General features: G+C 39.2%; 1 protein-coding gene across 3 annotated transcripts in view; it reads right to left on the reverse strand.

Annotated features, from left to right (window-relative positions):
- Gigyf2 (GRB10 interacting GYF protein 2) overlaps window positions 1-21233 on the reverse strand; it is a 150445-nt gene that overhangs the window by 93786 nt on the left and 35426 nt on the right. For all 3 annotated transcript variants that reach the window (XM_070014782.1, XM_070014763.1, XM_070014773.1), the window contains 3 exons: window positions 15026-15155; window positions 13519-13614; window positions 1114-1225 (listed from right to left, as the gene is read on the reverse strand). In XM_070014782.1, coding sequence (XP_069870883.1) covers window positions 1114-1225; window positions 13519-13614; window positions 15026-15155 — 338 coding nt within the window. The remainder of the gene's footprint in view (window positions 1-1113; window positions 1226-13518; window positions 13615-15025; window positions 15156-21233) is intronic.

Genomic DNA, 21233 nt, shown 5'->3' on the forward strand with positions numbered 1-21233 from the left:
AGGGCTAGCACTCTACCCCTTGAGCTACAACTCTACTTCTGGTTATTTTGGTAGTTTAATGGAGGTCTTGCCCAGGCTAGCTTCAAACGACAATCCTCAGCTCTCAACTCTTGAATAGCTAGAATTACAGGCATGAGCCATAATGCTCAGCTTATAACTACTGTTTTAAATAAATAAAAGGGGGAAAAATATACAATTAGCTAACAATATCTAGAAAAACAAGTAAAGAGGGACCAGTTATCCTTTGTTAGTCATAAAACACATTTTAACTAACTACTAGAAGAAATCTATTTGAAAATATTCTCTATAGATTGTATAAAAATCACTGTACTCATAAGACACAACCTTAAAAGTTGAAAAAAAATTCAATCACATCAATCTGCTTGTATGAGATGTGAAGATGATGGCCTCTATCCCTGTGAAGATCCAATTCTTAAGCAGCTCCAAGAGTATAAGACATGATTAAACTAATGTTATGATTTAACCAACATAGGGATAAATACTCAAGTAGGTATACTGTAAACATCAAGAATGTTCTTATTTAGCAAAAAAAAGCAATCCAAAATAGGGAGCAATATCAAAGAACCAAGTAGCAGCAAATAAGAATTTTTTCTGAGACATGAAACCATAAAACTGTATATTTATAAGTGACTGCTGTCTAATTATTTCTTGTTCTATATAATCCCACCAAAACATTGATATAGTTTCTGCTATAGTCCTCCTATGGCTTGGGGTCACTTTTGGCTCAGAGCCCTCATACAGAAACTGAAGGCCCATAGGGACGTTACTGCTGCTCTATGAATCAGAATACTCTAGATCTCTAGGTTCAAGACTTCTTGTGGACAAGGATTGGAAAGAAGGATTTGCAGAAATTTAATGGGACTGTGTAGATCTCCTGAAACTCAAATTTATTCAGCTAGAATTATAAGCCTCTGCTCCTAATCAGGAGTTGTGATGAAGATACCTTTAAGAAATGGTTAAGAAAATAAAGAACATTTAGTATGCGGTTAGCACAAAGACCAGGTTTTAAAAATAAAATAGAGTATGGCATTAAAATAAGTAATTAAGATCCCTCTCTTGCTCTGTGATTGCTTTTTTCACGTGGTAGCTCACCTCGGCCTCTTGAAGAACTTCGCCCTCGAGGAGCCCCCACCACTGTGCCGCCTCCTCCTCGCCCTGTCAATCGCAGGACAGCAGCACTATTTACAGACATGGAAAAGTTTCTCTGCCAAAAAATAAAAAACAAAGAAATGGATAAAAACAAATATAAAACTGCACACTTCTCCCCATATTCCTGTGGCTATAAAATGATATCTATTTACTACTAGCAATGGGAAACCATTGACACAGACATTTATCCAAAACCTGGTTTTACCAAATAATTTAGAACTGATATTTCTGATCAACAAAACTGACAACCTAATAAGCGAATAAGCTGTTATGTTTCCAAAAGCTGATAGGGTAAATAGGCAACAACAAATTGTAAAAGACAACGTCTGAGTAGTCCTTTAAGACTTTAGTGAAAAATGAGAGGTAGTCATAAAAAGATCTAAGAGTAGCATAAAGAAAACTATTTTCAGCCAGGCGCTGGTGGCTCATGCCTGTAATCCTAGCTACTCAGGAGGCTAAGATCTGAGGATCTCGGTTCAAAGCCAGCCCCGCCAGGAAAGACCAAGAGACTTCCTATCTCCAATAAACCACCAGAAAACCGGAAGTGGCACTGTGGCTCAAGTGGTAGAGCGCTCGCCTTGAGCTGAAGAGCTGAGGGACAGTACCCAGGCCCAAAGTTCAAGCCCCACGACCGACCAAAAACAAAAGAAAAAAGAAAACCATTTTCAGCCTAAACAATATGAATTAGTAACTCCAAGTAGTATTTGACAGAATAATGGCCAGGTACACACATGAAATCTCAATTACTCAGGAAGCAGAGGTAGGAGGATGAAGGTCCAAAGGCCAGCCTGAGAAAAAGCATAAGATGGGCTGGGAAGGTGGCTCAGTGGTAGAGTGCTTGCCTTGTATGCCTGAGGCCCTGGGTTCGATTCCTCAGCACCACATAAGCAAAAAGCCGGCAGTGGCGCTGTGGCTCAAGTGGTAGAGCACTAGCCTGGAGCTGAAGAGCTGAGGGACAGCGCCCAGGCCCAGAGTTCAGGCCCCACGACTGGACCCCAAAAAAAAAAAAGAAAAAAAAAAGAAAAAGCATAAGACTCTACCTAAAAACACTAAAAGAAAACAGGACTGGGGAATGAGGGTGATGGGGGAATGATTCAAGTGTAAGTAGTTTGCATAGCAAGCACAAAGCCAGTAAGATTCTACACAAGGTCAACCACAAAAATACACAGGTAAAGTATAAAAATGAAAATGAAACTTGGGCCTGGCCTAGATAAACTGTGTTCCCTCCTGGCCGAGGAATAGAAAACATTCAGAGTTGAGGTGAGTAAAAATCTTGCAATTCAATTCATTTTTTAGTCTTAAGTGTTTCCCACTGATGTTCTATTTTGACTCTAAATTAGTTGATATATGGCATCTATACATCTCTCTTTTAAAACCTTTCAATTCTGCACTTTTCCTTTTAATATATATGACATTTTCTCTTTATTTGCTTGTTCGTAGTTTTCAGAATTTATTCAATATAAGTTATTCAAGAAAATTTTAGGATATGTATCAATGTTGGTTATTGAGTTTATAGCAGAAGATCATATAATCAAGTAACTACAAAACTGATGCCTTAAAATGTAACTGAAAGCCGGCACCAATGGCTCTCATCTATAGTCCTAGCTACTCAGGAGGCTGAGATCTGAGAACTGTAGTTCAAAGCCAGCCAATCAAGAAAGTCTGTGGGACTCTTATCTGTAATCAATCACCAAAATTCCAGATATAAAGTTATGGTCTGTGGGACTCTTATCTGTAATCAATCACCAAAATGCCAGATATAAAGTTATGGCTCAAACACTGTTGAAAATGACCTTTACAACTTTGGGGGGGAAGTATTGGAGAGGAAAGGGGTGGCAGGGAAAAAATAAAGGAGGGGGTAACAATGCTCAATAGGAAATGGACTCATCTTGCTCATGTAACTGTAACTCCTCTGTACAGTATCTTTATAATATATATATACATATATATATATATATATTTTAGTTATGGCTCAAGTGGTAGACTGCTACCCTTGAGCACAAGAGCTCATGTCAGCACCCAGGTCCTGAGCTCAAGCCCCAGGACCAGTAAATAAGAATAGCAGAAAACCCCTCTAACCTTGAGAAGAATCATTCAAGTGAAGGTGGCTTACAGAACAAACATGCAAGGTCGGAGAAGAAACACCCTAGACATATTATAGATAATAGACTAAATATGCAAACACTTGTCAAAAACAGCAAAAGAGGCAAGTTATATAGAATGGCAGGAACACTGAGATGAGAGTTTGAATTTACACAAAATTAACAATGTCTGTTTAACTTGAGGCCATAAACATCATTCTGATTTTGATACAAATTTTGTAGCTGGGTGCCGGTGGCTCACATCTATAATCCTAGCCACTCAGGAGACTGAGATATGAGGATTGAGCAATAAAGTCCGTAAGACTCTTATTTCTAATCAACCACCAAAAAGCTCAAAGTGGTAGGCCCTAGTACTGGCACACACCCAAAAAAAAGAACAAAAATGCTGGGTGCTGGCGGTTCACATCTATAATCCTAGTTACTCAGGAGGCTGAGAGCAGCCTGAGCTAGCCCAGGTAGAAGAAAGTCCATGAGACTCCTATATCCAATAAATTACTCAGAAAAAGCTGGAAGTGGTGCTGTGATTCAAGTGGTAGAGCACTAGTCTTGAGCAAAAGAAGCTCAGGGCCTGCACCCAGGCTCTGAGTTCAAGCCCCAGAACTGGCAAAAAAAATAAAAAAATAAAAATCACACGATCATCTCAATTTCCACACAAAAAGCTTTTCAGAGCATTTAACAATCTTTAATAAAGGTACTGATGAAACTAGAAATAGAAGGGATGTACCTGAACATGATAAAGACTGTAGATGGACACAGTAACCTCAAATTAAACAGGAAAAAACAAGTCATTTCCCTTAAAGTCAGGATGAAACAAGGGTGTCCACTCTCCTCACTCTTACTCAATATGGTACTCAAGTTCTTGCTAGAACAATATTTAGGACAAAGAAAAAAGGGGATATAAGGGAGAAACCAAATTAACCTTATTTGAAGATATAATTCTATACTTACTGCCCTACAGAGTCTGAAGGTGATCAACATTCAGAAAACAGCAGCTTCAATCACTCTGGCCAGCAGTCTGGAGGTTCCTCAGAAAACTAAACAGATTTTTCCTATAACCCAGCCATACCACTCTTGGGCATCCACCCAGAACATCACAAACCAGGATATCATAAAGACATTTGCACATCCATGTTCACTGCTGCACTATTCACAACAGCCAAGTTATAAAAACAGTCCAGATGCCCCACAATAGATGAGTAGATCCAAAAAAATATGGTACTGGAACACAATGGAATTTTAGACAGCCATTAGAAAGAATACTATTAGGGCATTTGCAGGGAAATGGATGGATATAGAACAAATTATGTTAAGTGAGGTAAACCAAGCTCAGAGACACAAACTACACGTTTTCTCTCATATGCGGAAGTTAGATCTAAAATACACTGGGACATGATCAAACATACAAGACTCTAGGCATTCATAGACAGTGAGACCAAAGGAGGATATTCTTAGGAGATGAACACAAAGGTACAATGCCTATGTGCAACTGTTCATATGCAATAATATTTATCTAAATGAATACCAGGAAATGAAAATGAGAAGCTTTTACTTCATTGCTGTTTTTTCTGCGCTTTTTGTCTTTTTTTGTGTACTTACTTGTCTTTAAGAGGGCAATGGAAGTACAGAAATGGAGGGACAAAAGATGAACAAATGCATCAGTGATACTCACTAGACACTAAGTTGAAAAATGAACTATACAACTTGTAGGTAGGGATAGGAGGGAAAAACTGAGAGGAAGGGAAAAGCTGACATTGTCCAAAAAGAAATGTACTCTTTACCCCATTTATGTAACTATAGTCCCTTCTGTACATAATCTTTATAATAACAAAAAAATTAAGAAAAAGAAAAATGCAAAAAATAATAATAATCAGGAGCTTTTCTATATACTAGTAATGAACAGGCTGAAGCAATAAGGAAAACAATTCCATTCATAATAGCCTCAAAACAATAAAATAGTATTAACTTGAGGCAAAGAAGCAAAAGACCTCTACAATTATATAGTCTTTCTTGAGGAAAGACTAGATGATGGAAAGAACTCCCATGCTCATGGATTGGCATAATCAATATTGTAAAAATGACCATTCTGCTAAAAGCAATCTACAGATTAAATACAATATCCATCAAAATCCCAATATCATTCATTCCTCACAGACATAGAAAAATCAATCCAAAAATTTACATGGAACCATAAAAGACACTGAATAACCAAAACAAATCTCCGTAAAAGGAGCAAAACTGGACATATCACAATACTAGCTTTCAAATTATACTACAGAAATACAGTAACAAAACAGCACAAAGATCACTGTAATGGTATGGAATGGATGGTCCAGAAGTAAAACCACGATTATACTTATCTAATTTTCAACAAAGAACCTCAAAACATACACTTGAGAAAAATAACATCTTCAACAAATGATGTTGGAAAACTGGTTATCTATTTGGAAGGGACTAAAACATTTTATGTGTTTGTATGCCAGTACTGGGCATAAAAAAACTTTAGTTTTTTTACTCAAGGCTGGTGCTATAACACCAGAACTACAGTTCCATTTCCAGCTTTTTGGTAGTTAATTGGAGACAAGAGTTAGCGTGTCTGCCCAAGTTAATTTTTCGATCCTCAGATCTCAGTCTCCTGCATACCTAGGATTACAGGTGTGAGCTACCAACTCCTAGCAGGATATTGAAATGTGAAGCCTGTCATTCACTCTGTAAAAAAAAAAAAAAATCAACTCCAAATAGATGAAAGAACTCAAAGTAACTAAAACTTTAAATCTACTAAAGGAAAACATGCAGAAAACTTTGAAAGTTAAAGGCACGGGTAATTATTTTTTGATAGTTCAACTGCCCAGAAATGAACAAGAATTGACAAATAAAATTACATCAAATTGAAAAATTTCACAGCAAAAGAAACGATGATCAGAATTAAGAGACAACACACAGAATAAACAAAAAATCATAATCAATATATAAAGGATTAACATCCAGAATATACAAAGAATTCAATACACTCAACAGCAAATGAACAAGTAATTAGTAAAAGGAAAGCAAATTGAATAGAGTTCTTGGGAATACAAATTGCTAATGGATATGTAAAGAAATGTTAAACATCCTTAGCCATAAATAAAATGCAAATCAAAACTACATTAAGCTAATGGAAGGAGAACGGGTGAGCAAATGCAGCAGTGGTACTCAGTTGAAAATGAACTATAAAACTTGTGGGTGAGCATCACTGTACCAAGAAGCTAGACTTAACACCTTTATGACTTTTTAAAACATATCCTAATTGTAGAACCTCATTGAAAGCAAGTCACATTATACAAATAAACTTAAAAAAAAAAAAAAACTTGTGGGTGAGGACGGGAGGGAAAAACTGGAGCGAGTGAAGAAGGGGTGACACTGTCCAAAAAAATGTACTTTTTCTTTTTTTGGGTCCAGTCATGGGGCCTGAACTCTGTCCCTCAGCTCTTCAGCTCAAGGCTAGCATACTACTACTTTTGCTATAGCACCACTTCCGGCTTTTTTTTCCCTGCTTATGTGGTGCTGAGGAATTGAACCCAGGGCCTCATGCATGCAAGGCAAGCGCTCTACCACTGAGCCACCTTCCCAGTCCCAAGTACTTTTTTTTTTTTGGTCAGTCATGGGGCCTGAACTTGGGCCTGGGTGCTGTCCCTCAGCTCTTCAGCTCAAGACAAGCTCTCTACCACTTGAGCCACAGCGCCACTTCTGGCTTTTTCTGCTTATGTGGTGCTGAGGAATCAAACCCAGGACCTCGTGTAGGCAAAGCAAGCACTCTTCCACTGAGCATCTTCCCAGCCCCCAAAAATGTACTCTTTACCTGACTTATGAAACGGAAAACCCTCTGTACATCATCTTCATAATATCAATAAAAAATAAATTTTACTCAGGAGACTGAGATCTGAGGATCACAGTTCAAAGACAGCCCAGGCAGGAAAGTCCTTGACTCTTATGTCCAACTAGCCACCAAAAAAATAAACGAAGATGTATGGCTCAAAGTGGAAGGTACTAACTAGCCTTGAGTAAAACAGCTCAGGGACAGGGCCCAAGCCCTAAGTTCAGGGGCTAGGAAGGTGGCCCAGTGGTAGAGTGCTTGCCTTGCATGCATGAGGCCCTGGGTTCCATTCTTCATAAGCAGAAAAAGCCAGAATGGCACAATCTGGCTCAAGTGGTAGAGCACTAGCCTTGAGCTGAAGAGCTGAGGGACAGTGTCCAGACCCAGAGTTCAAGTCCCACAATCGGCAAAAAAATAAAGAAAGAAAGCACGAAGTTCAAATCCCACAACTGACAATCAATAAATCAATCCTTTAATAAATAATAAAAAAAAAGCTGTGAAGAAAGAAACAGCATTTTATTATGTATGACAAAGATTCTAAAACAGTAACAACGGTATTAAAAGGACAGGGTGCTGGACAACAGCATAAAGCCAACAGAATTTGCCTAAAGGGAAAAATGCAGGTGCCATTATCTTAATAAAAAAAAAAATAGTGCTTGGTATCATTCTCTAGTCATATATATTCATGATACCAAGCACTTTTTTTGTTGTTAATTTTTTCAAAATTAACAAAACTGGGGGTTGGGAAGGTGGCTCAGTGGTAGAGCGCTTACCTTGCATGCATGAGGACCTGGGTTCGATTCCTCAGCACCACATAAGCAATAAGAAAAAAAAGCCAGAAGTGGCACTGTGGCTCAAGTGGTAGAGCACCAGCCTTGAGCTGAAGAGCTGAGGGACAGTACCCAGGCCAAAAGTTCAGGCTCCACAACCGGACCCCCCCCCAAAAAAAAAAAAATTAACAAAACTGAACCAGGCACCATCAACTCATGTCTGTATTACTAGATACTAAGGTGATGGAGAGCTAGCCAGGGCACAAAAATCCAGGAGACTCCAATTGCCAATTCACCAGCAAAAAGACAAAAGTGAAAGCATGACTCAAATGATAGAGCACCAGCATAGAGCAAATCTAAGAAAAGCGTGCAAGGGCCAGATGCTGGTGGCTCTTGCCTGTAGCCCGCTACTCAGGGGGCTGAGATCTGAGGATCATGGTTCAAAGCTAGCCCAGGAAGAAAAGTTCTGAAAGACTCTTTAATCACAAAAAGCCAGAAGTAGAGCTGAGGCTCAAGTGGTAGAGTGCTAGCCATGAGCAAAATAGTTCAGGGACAGTACCTTGGCCCTGAGTTCAAGCCCCAATACAAAAAAAAAAAAAAAAAAAAAACAAACCACACACACAAACCTAAGGTCATTATAAACACCAAGAAAAATACTGTTCACAATACCCAAAATATGGAAACAACCCAGATGCCCCACCACAAATGAATGGGTCAAAAAATTGTGGTACCTATATACAATGGATTATTACACAGCCATTAGAAAGGATATTTCAAAATAATGACAGTCCTAGGGAAATGGATGAAACTAGAACAAATCATGTTGAGAAAGATAAGCCAAGATATGCAGATATTAGATTCAAAAGAAATAAAAGGACCTGTTCTTAATTTGTCATGGAGTTTCTAGATGAATCTATGTTCTGGACCCCATATATGGTATATACACGTGCACACCTGACAGAAACTAAGAGGAGGGCATACAATTAGAGGAAAACAGGTGAAAAAAGGTAGCAGAGGGCCACAGTGATGAAAGTGAACTAAGCAACTCAAGGGCAGCAATGGGAGGGAGGAAATGAAAGAGAAAGGGGGAAAAGATGACAATAAGCAAAAGGAAAGAAATGTATAAATCACCCAATTTGAAAGAAATAGTTTATTGTTAAAGTTTGTAGAGTTCATGGGGCTGGGAAGGTGGCCCAGTGGTAGAGCGCTTGCCTTGCATGCATGAGGCCCTGGGTTCGATTCCTCAGCACCACATAAGCAGAAAAAAAAAGCCAGAAGTGGCACTGTGACTCAAGTAGTAGAGCGCTAGCCTTGAGCTGAAGAGCTGAGGGACAGCGCCCAGGCCCAAGAGTTCAGCCCCACGACTGTACCCAAAAAAAAGTTTGTACAGTTCATAAGCTTTATAGATCAAGATGACAGTTTGCATTATGATGGTTAAAATGTGTTTGTGACTTTAGCTAAGTATCACTATGCCACAGTACTGTGAAATTTATGTAATCACTTAATCTCGATAAAGGAAAAAAAAAAACATCCACAAACCTGACATCATTATAAAACCAAGAAAAACAAAAAGGTCAAAATCTAAACTAAAAAAACTATACTAAGATTCCACTCACTCCAGTCAGAATGCTAATCATCAAGAAACAAACAACAACAAAAAATAAACAAATAATGCTGGTGAGGATGCACATTGGTGAGGATGTAAATTAGTGCAACCACTATAGAAATCAATAATGTAGGTTCCTTTAAAAAACTAAAAACAGCCTTATGCCAGTGACTCATACTTATAATCCTAGCTACTCAGGAGGCTGAGACCTTAGGATCACGGTTCAAAGCCAGCCTGGGCAGGAAAATCCGTGAGACTCTTATCTCCAATTAACCACCAGAAAACCAGGAGTGGTGCTATGGCTCAAGTGAAAGAGCTCTAGCCTTGAGCTGAAGAGCTCAGCATAGTGTCCAGGCCCAAAGTTCAAGACCCATGACCAACCAAAAAAAAAAGCAACAACAACAACAACAAAAAAAAAAAACAACTAAAAATAGATCTATTCTATGACCTCACCATATCACTATTCAACATTTATTAAAAGAAAGTCAATAAAAGATACCTGCATACACATTTATTCCAGCACTATTCAAAAGCAGCCAAACTGGAATCAACTGAGGTACCCAACAAGAGACAAGTGGATAAAGAATATATGGAATATTACATAGTCATTAAGAAAATCATTTGTTTAAAAATAAAAAGGATGAAGGTGGGAAGGTAGCTCAGTGGTAGAGTGCTTACCTTGTATGCATGAGGCCCTGGGTTTCATTCCTCAGCACCACATAAGCAGAAAAAGCCAGAAGTGGTGCTGTGGCTCAAGTAGAGTGCTAGCCTTGAGCTCAAGAGCTGAGGGACAGCGCCCAGGCCCAGAGTTCAAGCCCCACAACCAGCAAAATAAATAAATAAATAAAAAGATGGAAGTGAAGATCACCATGTTGAACACAATAAGCCAAGCTCTAAGAGCCAAATATCCTAAGATGATTCCCCTTCACAGCACCAGCGTCTATCTGTTCCTTGGTTAATCTGTTTCTGCAAAGTACCAGTTTGTGGGCCCATGAGACTTTCTAGGCTTTTTTTTCTTTCTTGCAGCCTTACTGGAGGAATATTCCTTCCCTACCGTATGTACTTAAAACTCTTTGCACATTTTTTGTTTCTTTTATAAATCTGAAGTTCAGTATTCCTCTGGTTCTACTGTTTACTGTTCCCTTGACTTGCCTTGCATACATACCCTGATATAGGTATGCAAGCTGATGGTGTTTTTTTTAGTTTCATGGAGAAACTGAAAGGTACTGTGCCATCTTTTCCAACTTCAACTGATTTCTCTTGAGGAAGGTACTAATAATATATCTTACGATATGCTTACTTTTAGAGTCATACATATGTTCACTTTGTGTTTACGCTATATCCAAGGATTGACTGCACACTGGCTAGTCACAGTAACATTCCATCAGCAGTGTACTGTCTATCCCTACTTTCATGGCATAACGGATCATCTTCATAGTATTTCCACATATCAACAGATAAGGAGATATTTTGCTGTACTGCAAAAATGTGTATATAGCAGGACACCGGTGGCTCACACCTATAATCCTAGCTACACAGAAGGCTGAGATCTGAACAGAGGTTCAAAGCCAGCCTAGGAAAGAAGTCCGTGACACTCTAATCTCCAATAAACCACTCAGAAAACTGGAAGTGGTGCTGTGGCTCAAGCGGTAGAGCATTAGCCTTGAGCTGAAGAGCTGAGGGACAGCGCCCAGGCCCAGAGTTTATGGTGACAACCAACAACAACAACAACAAAACCAGACTCTATTGGGGAGTTAAGTACCAGTGTGAGAGGGGAGAGCAAATAGAAAAGATGAATAAAGATAGTTATGGTTAAAGTAGTTTATCTGTACACATTAAAGTAAGAATAAACTTGTTGACACTGCTTTAGAAGGGAGAGTGATAAGAGTGAGTTTAATTGGGTCATTCCGTATGAGAGAGTAAGTGTCACAATCAACTTCCCAATGTGGAATTTACGTATGCTAATAAAAGAAAATATAACATGGCACCTATGGGGCTCAGACCTGTAATCTTAGCTACTTAGGAGGCTGAGCTCTGAGGATTCAGGTTAGAAGTCAGCCTTGGTAGAAAAAGTCTATGAAACTCAAAAATACAGAAGTAGAGTTGTGGATCACTCAAGTGGTAGAGTGCTAGCTTTAAGCAACAAAAGCTCAGGGACACCACCCAGGCCCTGAGTTCAAGTCCCAGGAACAGCATCAAAATGCATGCATACATACATATATACATACATACATACATACATACATATATACATATATATATATATATATCTTTTTAAATAATATCTGCTAATGACCCTACAAGATATCATGTTTTGTGAATAAAAACAGAACAAGTCTGAGCCAGGTGCTGATATGGTTCATATCTATAATCTTAAGACACTTTGAAAGCTGAGCAGTCTGTGAGAACCCTTCTCAAACCATACCTGGGTACAGTGTCTGGTGCCAGTTGTCCCAAGTTACATGGGGAGGCTGAAATTGGGAAGATCATGGTGCCAAGCCAGCCAGCCCAGGCAGAAAAGTCCATGAGTTTCCATCTTGTGGAAAGAAAGCTAGAGACAGTAGCTCACACTTATGATCACAAGCAATAATATAAAGCCTAAAAGGCAGCAGATCTCAGCTCAAGGGCATGATGGGAAGGAAGTGAAACCTTATCCTAAAAAATAATCAGTGAAGACAGCTCAAGGTGTAGCTCAGCAGCATCTTAATGGAACTAGTATGACTTCCAAGAACCTATAATCAAAACTAGTTGTATAAAAGATGCCAACACTATGTTGAAAACAAACTTTACAACTTGGGGGGAGGGGAAAGAGTTGGGGAGGGAAGGGATGGTAGGGGAAAAACAAAGGAGGAGGTAACAGTGCTCGACAGGAAATGTATTCATTACCTTGCTCATATAACTGTAACCCCTCTGTACAGTATTTTTATAATAAAAAAGAAAAAAAAAAAAAAAAGAAAGATGCAGGGCGCTGGTGGCTCATGCCTGTAATCCTAGCTACTCAGGAGGCTGAGATCTTAGGCTTGAAGTTCAAAGCCAGCCTGGGCAGGAAAGTCCATGAAACTCTTATCTCCAATTAATCACCAGAAAACCGGGAGTGGTGCTGTGGCTCAAGTGGTAGAGTGATAGCCTTGAGCTGAAGAGATGAGAAACTGTGCCCAAGCCCAGTTCAAGCCCCACAACCAACAAAAAAATAGTTGTTATAATTCTTCACTTAAAGCAACACTGCAGCCAGGTATAACAGCATATACCTGTAAAACCAGCACTAAGGAGGTGGAAGCAGGATGATCATGTTCAAAGCTATATAGTAAAACCCTGTCTCAAAATTAATATAAAATGAAGTGGTATTCCAAAAAAGCTTCATTTTTCCACTGTTAGTAGAATCTGATTTTAAGAATCAGAAGTTTAACTTTGCCCAGAACATATTGAATGAATGGGAAGAGAACAAAATCTGCCACTTTCTAGCCTAGTAGTACACACACACACACACACACACACACACACACACACACACACACACACACACACACACACACACACACACACACACACACACACACACACACACACACACACACACACACACACACACACACACACACACACACACACACACACACACACACACGGGTAACAGAAGAACTGTAGTTATAAGTATCCACATTTTCCTCTAGTGGTAAAAATAAATGCACTTGGTGAAAATTCATGTGGACAATTACTTCTAAAAAACTATGTTTTTCTGCATAGATGTTCAATCTTCCACAGTCCCTCAGAAAAAAATACTTGCTTTCTGAGTAAGTCAGAAGAGATAGTTCCTTAAGATTCCAGACGCATTTCCTCATCTCTACCTACAGGTAAATGGCTTCAGATACAAAAGCAAAACATAGGCCACTCAAATGCAAAAAGGAAGATTTGGGAGAACTCAACATAATCTTTAGGGCCTAAGTAGTAGTAGCTTCCTGATTTCATTCATCAGAGGTAGAATAATAATACTTTGATCTGAGATCTAGAGCAGGCACATACCTGCTCTTCTTCTGTAAAGGGTACTAGAGCCAATGGTGGCAGGGGCTCCTCCTGTAGGATAGGTAGAAATTCTTTATCCAGAAGATCTGAAGGTATCTGTACAACAAACACACGGCCCTAAGATTAATACTATTCCTCCAATTACAAAAAGAAAAAGCCAAGGAAAAAATATTTGCTCACATATTACTAATTAGTATAAATGTTAATCTAAGCTTTTCTACCTACAATTAACTTGTGATTATCTGGTAGTTACATATATGAAAACAGGCAAATGTTAAAAACTAAGGTCATCCTCCTCCTCCTCCTCCCATTGGTCCACTACTTTGGATTCAGCATTAACTCTGATATTCCAGAAAACACAGTGGAGGAGTAAGAGTCTCCACATTTAACTCAAAGCAGATGGTAATGAGAGTTTCATAAGCAATTATCTATCCTTAGCAACCATCACTAAAACTCAAGATCCTCCGTTAATAAATTAATAACAAAGTATATTGAGAAAAACAGAAAATGTCTCCCTAGTCAGATACATCTGCCTTGTATTTTCCAGGTTTTTTTTTTTTTTTTTTTTGTCAGTCACGGGGCTTGAATTCTGGGCCTGAACGCTGTTCCTCAGCATTTCAGCTCAAGGCCAATGCTCTACCACTTGACCACAGCGCCACTTCCAGTTTTCTGGTGGTTAACTGGAGATAAGAGTCTCATAGACTTTCCAGCCTGGGCTGGCTTTGAACCACGATCCTCAGATATCAGCCTCCTAAGTAGCTAGGATTACAGGTGTGAGTTTGATCATTTGTAAGTGAAAAAAATGTTATTTTTAAGATTTCTAACAAAAATTTCATATTTAACTTAAAAAGAGAAAAGGGTAAGAAAGTTACTCTCATTCTTTCCTTCTGAGTAGAATAAAGGGTGCAATAAAGAGAACGGAAGCCAGGAACTGGTGGCTCACACCTGTAATCCTAGCTACGGCTGAGATCTGAGGACCATAGTTTGAAGCGAGCCCTGGGCAGAAAAGTCTGCAAGACTCTATAGTCTCTAATTAACTGGTAAAAAGTCAACAGTAGGCCTATGGCTTAAGTGGTAGAGCACTAACCTTGAGCAAAAAAGCTCAGGGACAGTGCCCAGACCTTATGTACAACTGGCACACACACCAAAAGAAAAAAGAAAAAAGAAGAGGAAAAAAAGAAATTCTTCATTTGTCAGCTATCAAACTGGGACAGAGAAATCAGAAGAAGGGCAGGATGAAATGAAGTGATGACTGTCCTGTTGCCAGGAAGCCAACTGCTTCTATAATGACATCATCAGTTTTCTTTAAGGAGAAGGCATTACACTTACACCCACTGTTAACTACAGTTATGCTTCAGTACAGGAAAAAGGTAGAGGAAAAGAAAACATAAATCAACATATAGACAAAAGATACATTTGAGATATATATTCATTTTATTAATATATCATTGTAAATATCACTCTAAAGTCTCAGCCAAAATTCTGACTTCTTTTCCTATTTTTTTACCTTGTTGTCTTTAAGGAAAAGTGCTAACATTTCTTCTCTGCCATAGCGATAATCAGCTAATTTATACTTCGGCAGTGCTGGAGAAAGAGGAGGGGATGTGATACTCCCACCACTGGACAGAGCTCGGAGCCTAGAATAGGAAAGAAAACAATATAAAGCAGCAGATATTGTAGCACTATGAATTTCTCATATACTGTAAGAAAAATCTGTTTTAGTTCTTGAGAAAAATTAGGAAGAGCCCCATTATCTTAAGGGAGTAAAGATTTTTCTTCTAATAGCACACTATATGACAAGTTCACTGCATGGTACACAACCATGTGGCAATCTCACCACTTAATGTATCATAGTATATCCTTGAAGGCTTGGGAGTTAGGGAAGGGATGTTTTTTGTATCAAATTATAGAAAAGTACACCAGGTACCAGTGGTTCATGCCTATAATCCTAGCTACTCAGGAGGCTGAGATCTGAGGATCGCAGTTCAAAGCCAGCCCAGGCAGTAAAGTCTATTAAAACTCCTATCTCCAATTAATCACAGAAAAATCTGGAAGTGGTGCTGTGGCTCAAGGGGTAAAGTGTGAGCCTTGAGCAAAAAGAGCTCAGGGACATTCCCCTGGCTTTGTAGTAGTGCTTGCCTAGCACGCATGAAGCCCTGGGTACCATTCCTCAGTACCACATAAACAGAAAAAGCCAGAAGTGGCACTGTGGCTCAAGTGGTAGAATGCTAGCCTTGAGCAAAAGCAGCTCTGGAACACCACCCAGGCCCTGAGTTCAAGCACCAACACTGGCAAGAATAAAAAAAGTGAGGTGCCACTTTTTACCTATGAGACTAATAAAAAGTATTAACAATACTGCTCATCAGTAAGGATGTAAAACAATGAAAACTCTAATGTAGTATTTATGTTATAAATGGGCTCACTTACTTCAAAAAATAATTTGGTAGTTACATAAAAGCTATTTGGCTATTTGGTAATATATAATCACATAAAATAAGCAAAATTTAAAAGCTTATAGCATAGATAACGAAATGTATAAATCACAAATAGGTTTGAATTCTTTATAGACATACAAAAGATGGTAAAAGCAGAATGAATCATGGAATAATAAATACATCATTAAAGGATAGGGTTATATCATCCCCAAGAGCAAGTATAAAAAGAACTTTAATTGTATCTATAATACTTTGTTCAGCTTGGTAATGACTATGCAGGTGTTATATAATTTTGTTTGTATTATTTCATAATCTATTTTAATAAAAATCAATAATCAGTGTAAAGAATTAAAGTCAATAAAGTATGGGACAAAAATAATTATTTATTACGCACAAGAAAAAACTTTAAATGTACTCCAAGCTAACAAGACGCATTCAAGAACAGAAATGGGGATAAAGGGACTATTCTCTATGTATGCCAGTCCTGGGACTTGGAACTCAGGGCCTAGGCACTGTCCTGAGCTTTTCTGACTCTACTTGAACCTTAATAGCTCCACTGCCAGATTTTCTGGTGGTTAATTAGAGATAAATCTCAGGGACTTTACTGCCCAGACTGACTTCAAACCACAATGCTTAGATCTCAGAATCCTAAGTAGCTTGGATTACAGGTCTGAGCCACCAGCACCTGTCTGGTTCCAGTCTTGGGGCTGAATTCAAGACTTGGGCACTGGGGCTGGGAAGGTGGCTCAGTGGTAGAGCACTTGCCTTGCATGCCTGAGGCCCTGGGCTCGATTCCTCAGCATCACATAAGCAAAAAAGAAAAAAGCCGGAAGTGGCACTGTGGCTCAAGTGGTAGAGTGCTAGCCTTGAGCTGAAGAGCTGAGGGACAGCACCCAGGCCCAGAGTTCAGGCCCCACAACCGGACCCAAAAAAAAAGACTTGGGCACTGGCTCTTAGATTTTTGCTAAAGGCTAGTGTTCTACCACTTAAGTCACAACTCCACTTCCAGCTTTTTGGTAGTTAATTGGAGATAATCTCATGGACTTTTCTGCCTCGACTGGCTTCAAACCATGATCCTCACATATCAGCCTCCTGAGTAGCTAGGATTAAAGTGTGAGTCACAGTGCCTGGGCTCCTTTAATTTTATGCGTATCTGGCAGAAACAAAGATCTGGGCTCCAACTCTATTACTACCAACAAAAAGGGGGGTGGTGTTTTTAAAAGAAAAAAGCAGAAAAAAAAAAGAAGCCTACTTGCAGGACTATACCATAGAACTAATACTAGAAAAACTAATACTGAGATTAGCTAATAGTCTAGGGCTGCTGGAATTTCTTTAATACCAAGGCTAACAGAGACCACTGAACCTTAATTCAGTTGTACTCAGCTTAATTCTGATGCACTGAATTTTCCCATAAGCCTAGGGAATTTTCTAGGGAAAATTCAATAAAAGCACTAAAATATGTATCCCAAACTGCTATAGTTTTACTCATAAAAACAAGAAGATAGGAATGATGTATTAAATGGTTACACACAAAAAAGCTGGTATGGGCAGGCACAATGGTTGGTGCTTATATGATTGCTTCTCAGGAGGCAAAGATCTGAGAATCAAGGTCTGAAGCCCACATTGGCAGACAATATGAAAAACTTACCTTCAATTAACTAGCAAAATGATGGACTGGTAGTGTAGCTCAAGTGGTAGCAAACTAATTGTGAGTAAAAAAGCCAAGCAAGAGCTTGAAGCCCTAAGTTCAAGTCCCAACACAAAATAAAAATGTAATAGGAAGGCAGCTAAAGCACAGTAAATATCTGCAGATTATTATAAAAAATGGTAAGTGACTAATATAATAATGTGTAAGAATATATGTAAGTAGCCAGATGCCGCTGGCTCATGTCTATAATCCTAGCTACTCAGGATGCTGAGATCTGAGGATCTCGGTTCAAAGCTACCCAGGCAGGAAAGTTCGTGAAACTCTTATCTCCAATAAACCATTCAGAAAAACGGAAGTGGCGCTGTGGCTCAAATGGAAGAGCATTTGCCTTGGGCTGAAGAGCTGAGGGACAGTGCCTAGGCTGAGTTCAAGCCCCACAACCAACAACAACAACAACAAAAAAAATACATAACTGAGGCTATAGATTTTTCCAATTTATCTTCTAGATCTGCAATTTTAGCATATTACAAACAATTATATTACTTATATAAAAAGAACATTAAGAAACTCATATACAGATCATTCAGCCCCCAAATCAGCAATCTGTGGCAATGTAGCTCTTTTTAGCGCCCCAGCTAACCCTCTCTTGATACTATTTTGAAGGAAATTTTTGGCTTAATATTACACCAGTACATAATATTATCACTAACATGGACATTTTTAGAAGTCTGGATTTGCTGGTTTTATCATAGTGTAACTTAAAATGTTTCTGTATCTTCTGCATTTCATGCAAATTGGCAACTGGGGCCAGGCGCTGGTGGCTCACGCCTGTAATCCTAGCTACTCAGGAGGCTGAGATCTGAGGATCACGGTTCAAAGCCAGCCAGGGCAGGAGAGACCGTGAGACTCCTATCTCCAATAAACCACCAGAAAACCGGAAGTGGCGCTGTAGCTCAAGTGGTAGAGCGCTCGCCTTGAGCTGAAGAGCTGAGGGACAGCGCCCAGGCCGAGTTCAAGCCCCATGACCGACCAAAAAAAAAAAAAAAAAAACTGGCAACTGGGTATAGATTCTTGATGAGATGTGGGTTAAGAATACTTCCCGGATAGTGGTGTATTATTCCATCAAAGGCACAGAGTGCTTGGCTGTTCTGTGATACCACTAGCTACTGATGATCAATGCTTGGATCCCTAAGTTCACTAAAGTGGTTGTAAAGTGTTTCTATTCTATCATTCCTTTTTATTTGCTGGAACATTTCTGCAAAGAGAAACTTACCTCTTAAACTATTTGGTACAGTTACCCAGTGATACAGTTTATACAGGAAAGGAAGGAAAATAGCCTGTTATTTATTTGTTTTCAAAATAGTAGCTTGGCTCACTAGCATCCTTTAATAGTACAATCCACTGCAGTTATTCCTAACAATCTTGAAATTGTCTCATCTTTGACTAGAGGAAGCCTGGACTGGCTCCTGGTCCTTTTCACATGATCCTAGTTGTCTTAGGCATCATCTTTATTTTGGTATGCCAAACTGTTCCAGGTTATCTTATTTCTTGCCTCATATCTGGAATCCACCATTTTTCTAAGGAGCCCTGATTCTCTCTAGTATACACAAAGATCATGTTATGAGTGTTAGAAGTGCTCATTACTACTGGGTTGATCATTTCAAATGACTCCTAAGTTTACACATTAAAACAAGTTCAACAACCAGAAAACAAAACAATAGGTTGAGCTATCCAACCACTGCTGAAGAATCTTCCAGGAAACTGCTTCCCATCAATCCTGTAAAGTTAGGCTCTTTTCTGAAAAAGTGGAATTGACATCTCCTAAGAACTTAAGCTGGGAATATTACACACATTAGCTCGATTCATCTCACTTAAGTTTCATAAAAACTCCAATATAACAGACATGAAAAGTGAAGTTTCAAGGGCTGGAAAGGTAGCTGAGTGGTTCAATCTCCTGGTATCAATCTCCAAATCACAGATCTATATGTGAGCGCACACGCACGCACGTGCACGCGCGCACACACACACACACACACACACACACACACACACACACACACACACACACACACACACACACACACGAAAGAAAGGAAAGGGGAAGAGAAAAGGAAAGGAGAAAGAAAAGCAAAGAGAAAAAGCAGAAGCTGAGGGGTTAATAAACAACTTGCCTAGTCATGCCCCAAAAACTAAGATTCAAATCTGGGTTTTTATGACTAAAAGAACTGACCATTCCAACAACAAGGTCTCAACACTACTATATTTAGAAGAGCCACAGATTGTCAAACATTAACTTGAAAATGTTCCTGTATTTTTATTAGAAATTATAAAGTATCTTCTTTATGCTCAGCCAATATGCTTCTCCATACTTTCTACTACTGAAGGGCCTAGCTCAGTCCTCTCTCAGATGAAAATCATTCTAGTCTTGGCAAACAGCTATTATATCTTTACAGAAACTCCTTTCCATGACATAGTATCATCATTTTCTGGAACTACTCCTCACATTAAGGTTTTAAACTGGCCCCAGACTCCCAATGGCTATTCAGGACTGAACACTTTCTACAAGCACCAGATCTACTGAGTAACATGATCAGAGATTTCTCCTACTTCTATGAAGAAACTGAGCCAATTAAGAAGAGGACTGCCTGTGTTAGAATGATGGGTGTGCTGACTCAACAGGCAACAAATTCTACTCAAAGACCCTCACCCTACAGATACTTAGGAAAGCTGAAAGCCCATCAGTGATCGTTACCTCCTTCATACAACCTTCTCTTCTAAACATTCATTCCCTTACCATATACTTTGCCCTCCATTTCTAAACACACTTCAGTAACTTGTTTAGTGCAGCATTCTACTTCTAGCTATGCTCAACTCTCCTCTTCATTATGAAATTATTTTTACATCCTCATTTTCCTGTCACTTCAAACCCAGTGTTACCTGATATTCACTACTCTGCAAAGTGATTAATAACCTTAACATTAATAACCTTAACACAGAAAAATCAAGAGAATTTTTCTATCTTCATGGTCATCATCTCCCTGGCCTGCACTGAAATCTGCTAACCCAGAAGGCTCCGTTCCACTTTTTAGTAGTAATGAATGGTACCACTAAGACTCTTAAAACCTCACGATGGGTCTCAAACTTTCACTTAAGTGCTGCTCAAGCCACAAACTTCAGCTTAAGTAATTTGGGTCTAGTACTAGTGGCTCATGCTACTAAGAAGCCTGAGATCTGAGGATTGAGGTCAAAACCATCCCAGGCAGGACTCTTTATCTCCAATTAGCCAACAAATAGCCAGAAGTGAAGCTTTGGTTCAAGTGATAAGTGCTAGCCTTCAGCAAAAAGGCTAAAGGAAGTTGGACAACAATGGCTCACACCAGTAATCCTAGCTACTCAGGAGGCTGGGATCTGAGGATCACAATTTGACGCCAACCCAGGCAGAAATGTCCATGAGACTCTTATCTCCAATAGGCTACTCAGAAAATGCCAGAAGTGGAGCTGTGGCTCAAATTATAGAGCGCTAGCCTTGAGCAAATAGAAGCTTGTGGAAAGCATCTGAGTTCAAGCTCCATGAACAGCAAAACAAAACACAACAACACCACAAACAATGCTTCTGTATAAACTCATGATTC

Source organism: Dipodomys merriami, unplaced genomic scaffold (genome assembly GCF_024711535.1).
Source record: "Dipodomys merriami isolate MVZ:Mamm:240054 unplaced genomic scaffold, mDipMer1.0.p SCAF_1, whole genome shotgun sequence".
In the NCBI taxonomy this organism is placed as follows: Eukaryota; Metazoa; Chordata; class Mammalia; order Rodentia; family Heteromyidae; genus Dipodomys; species Dipodomys merriami.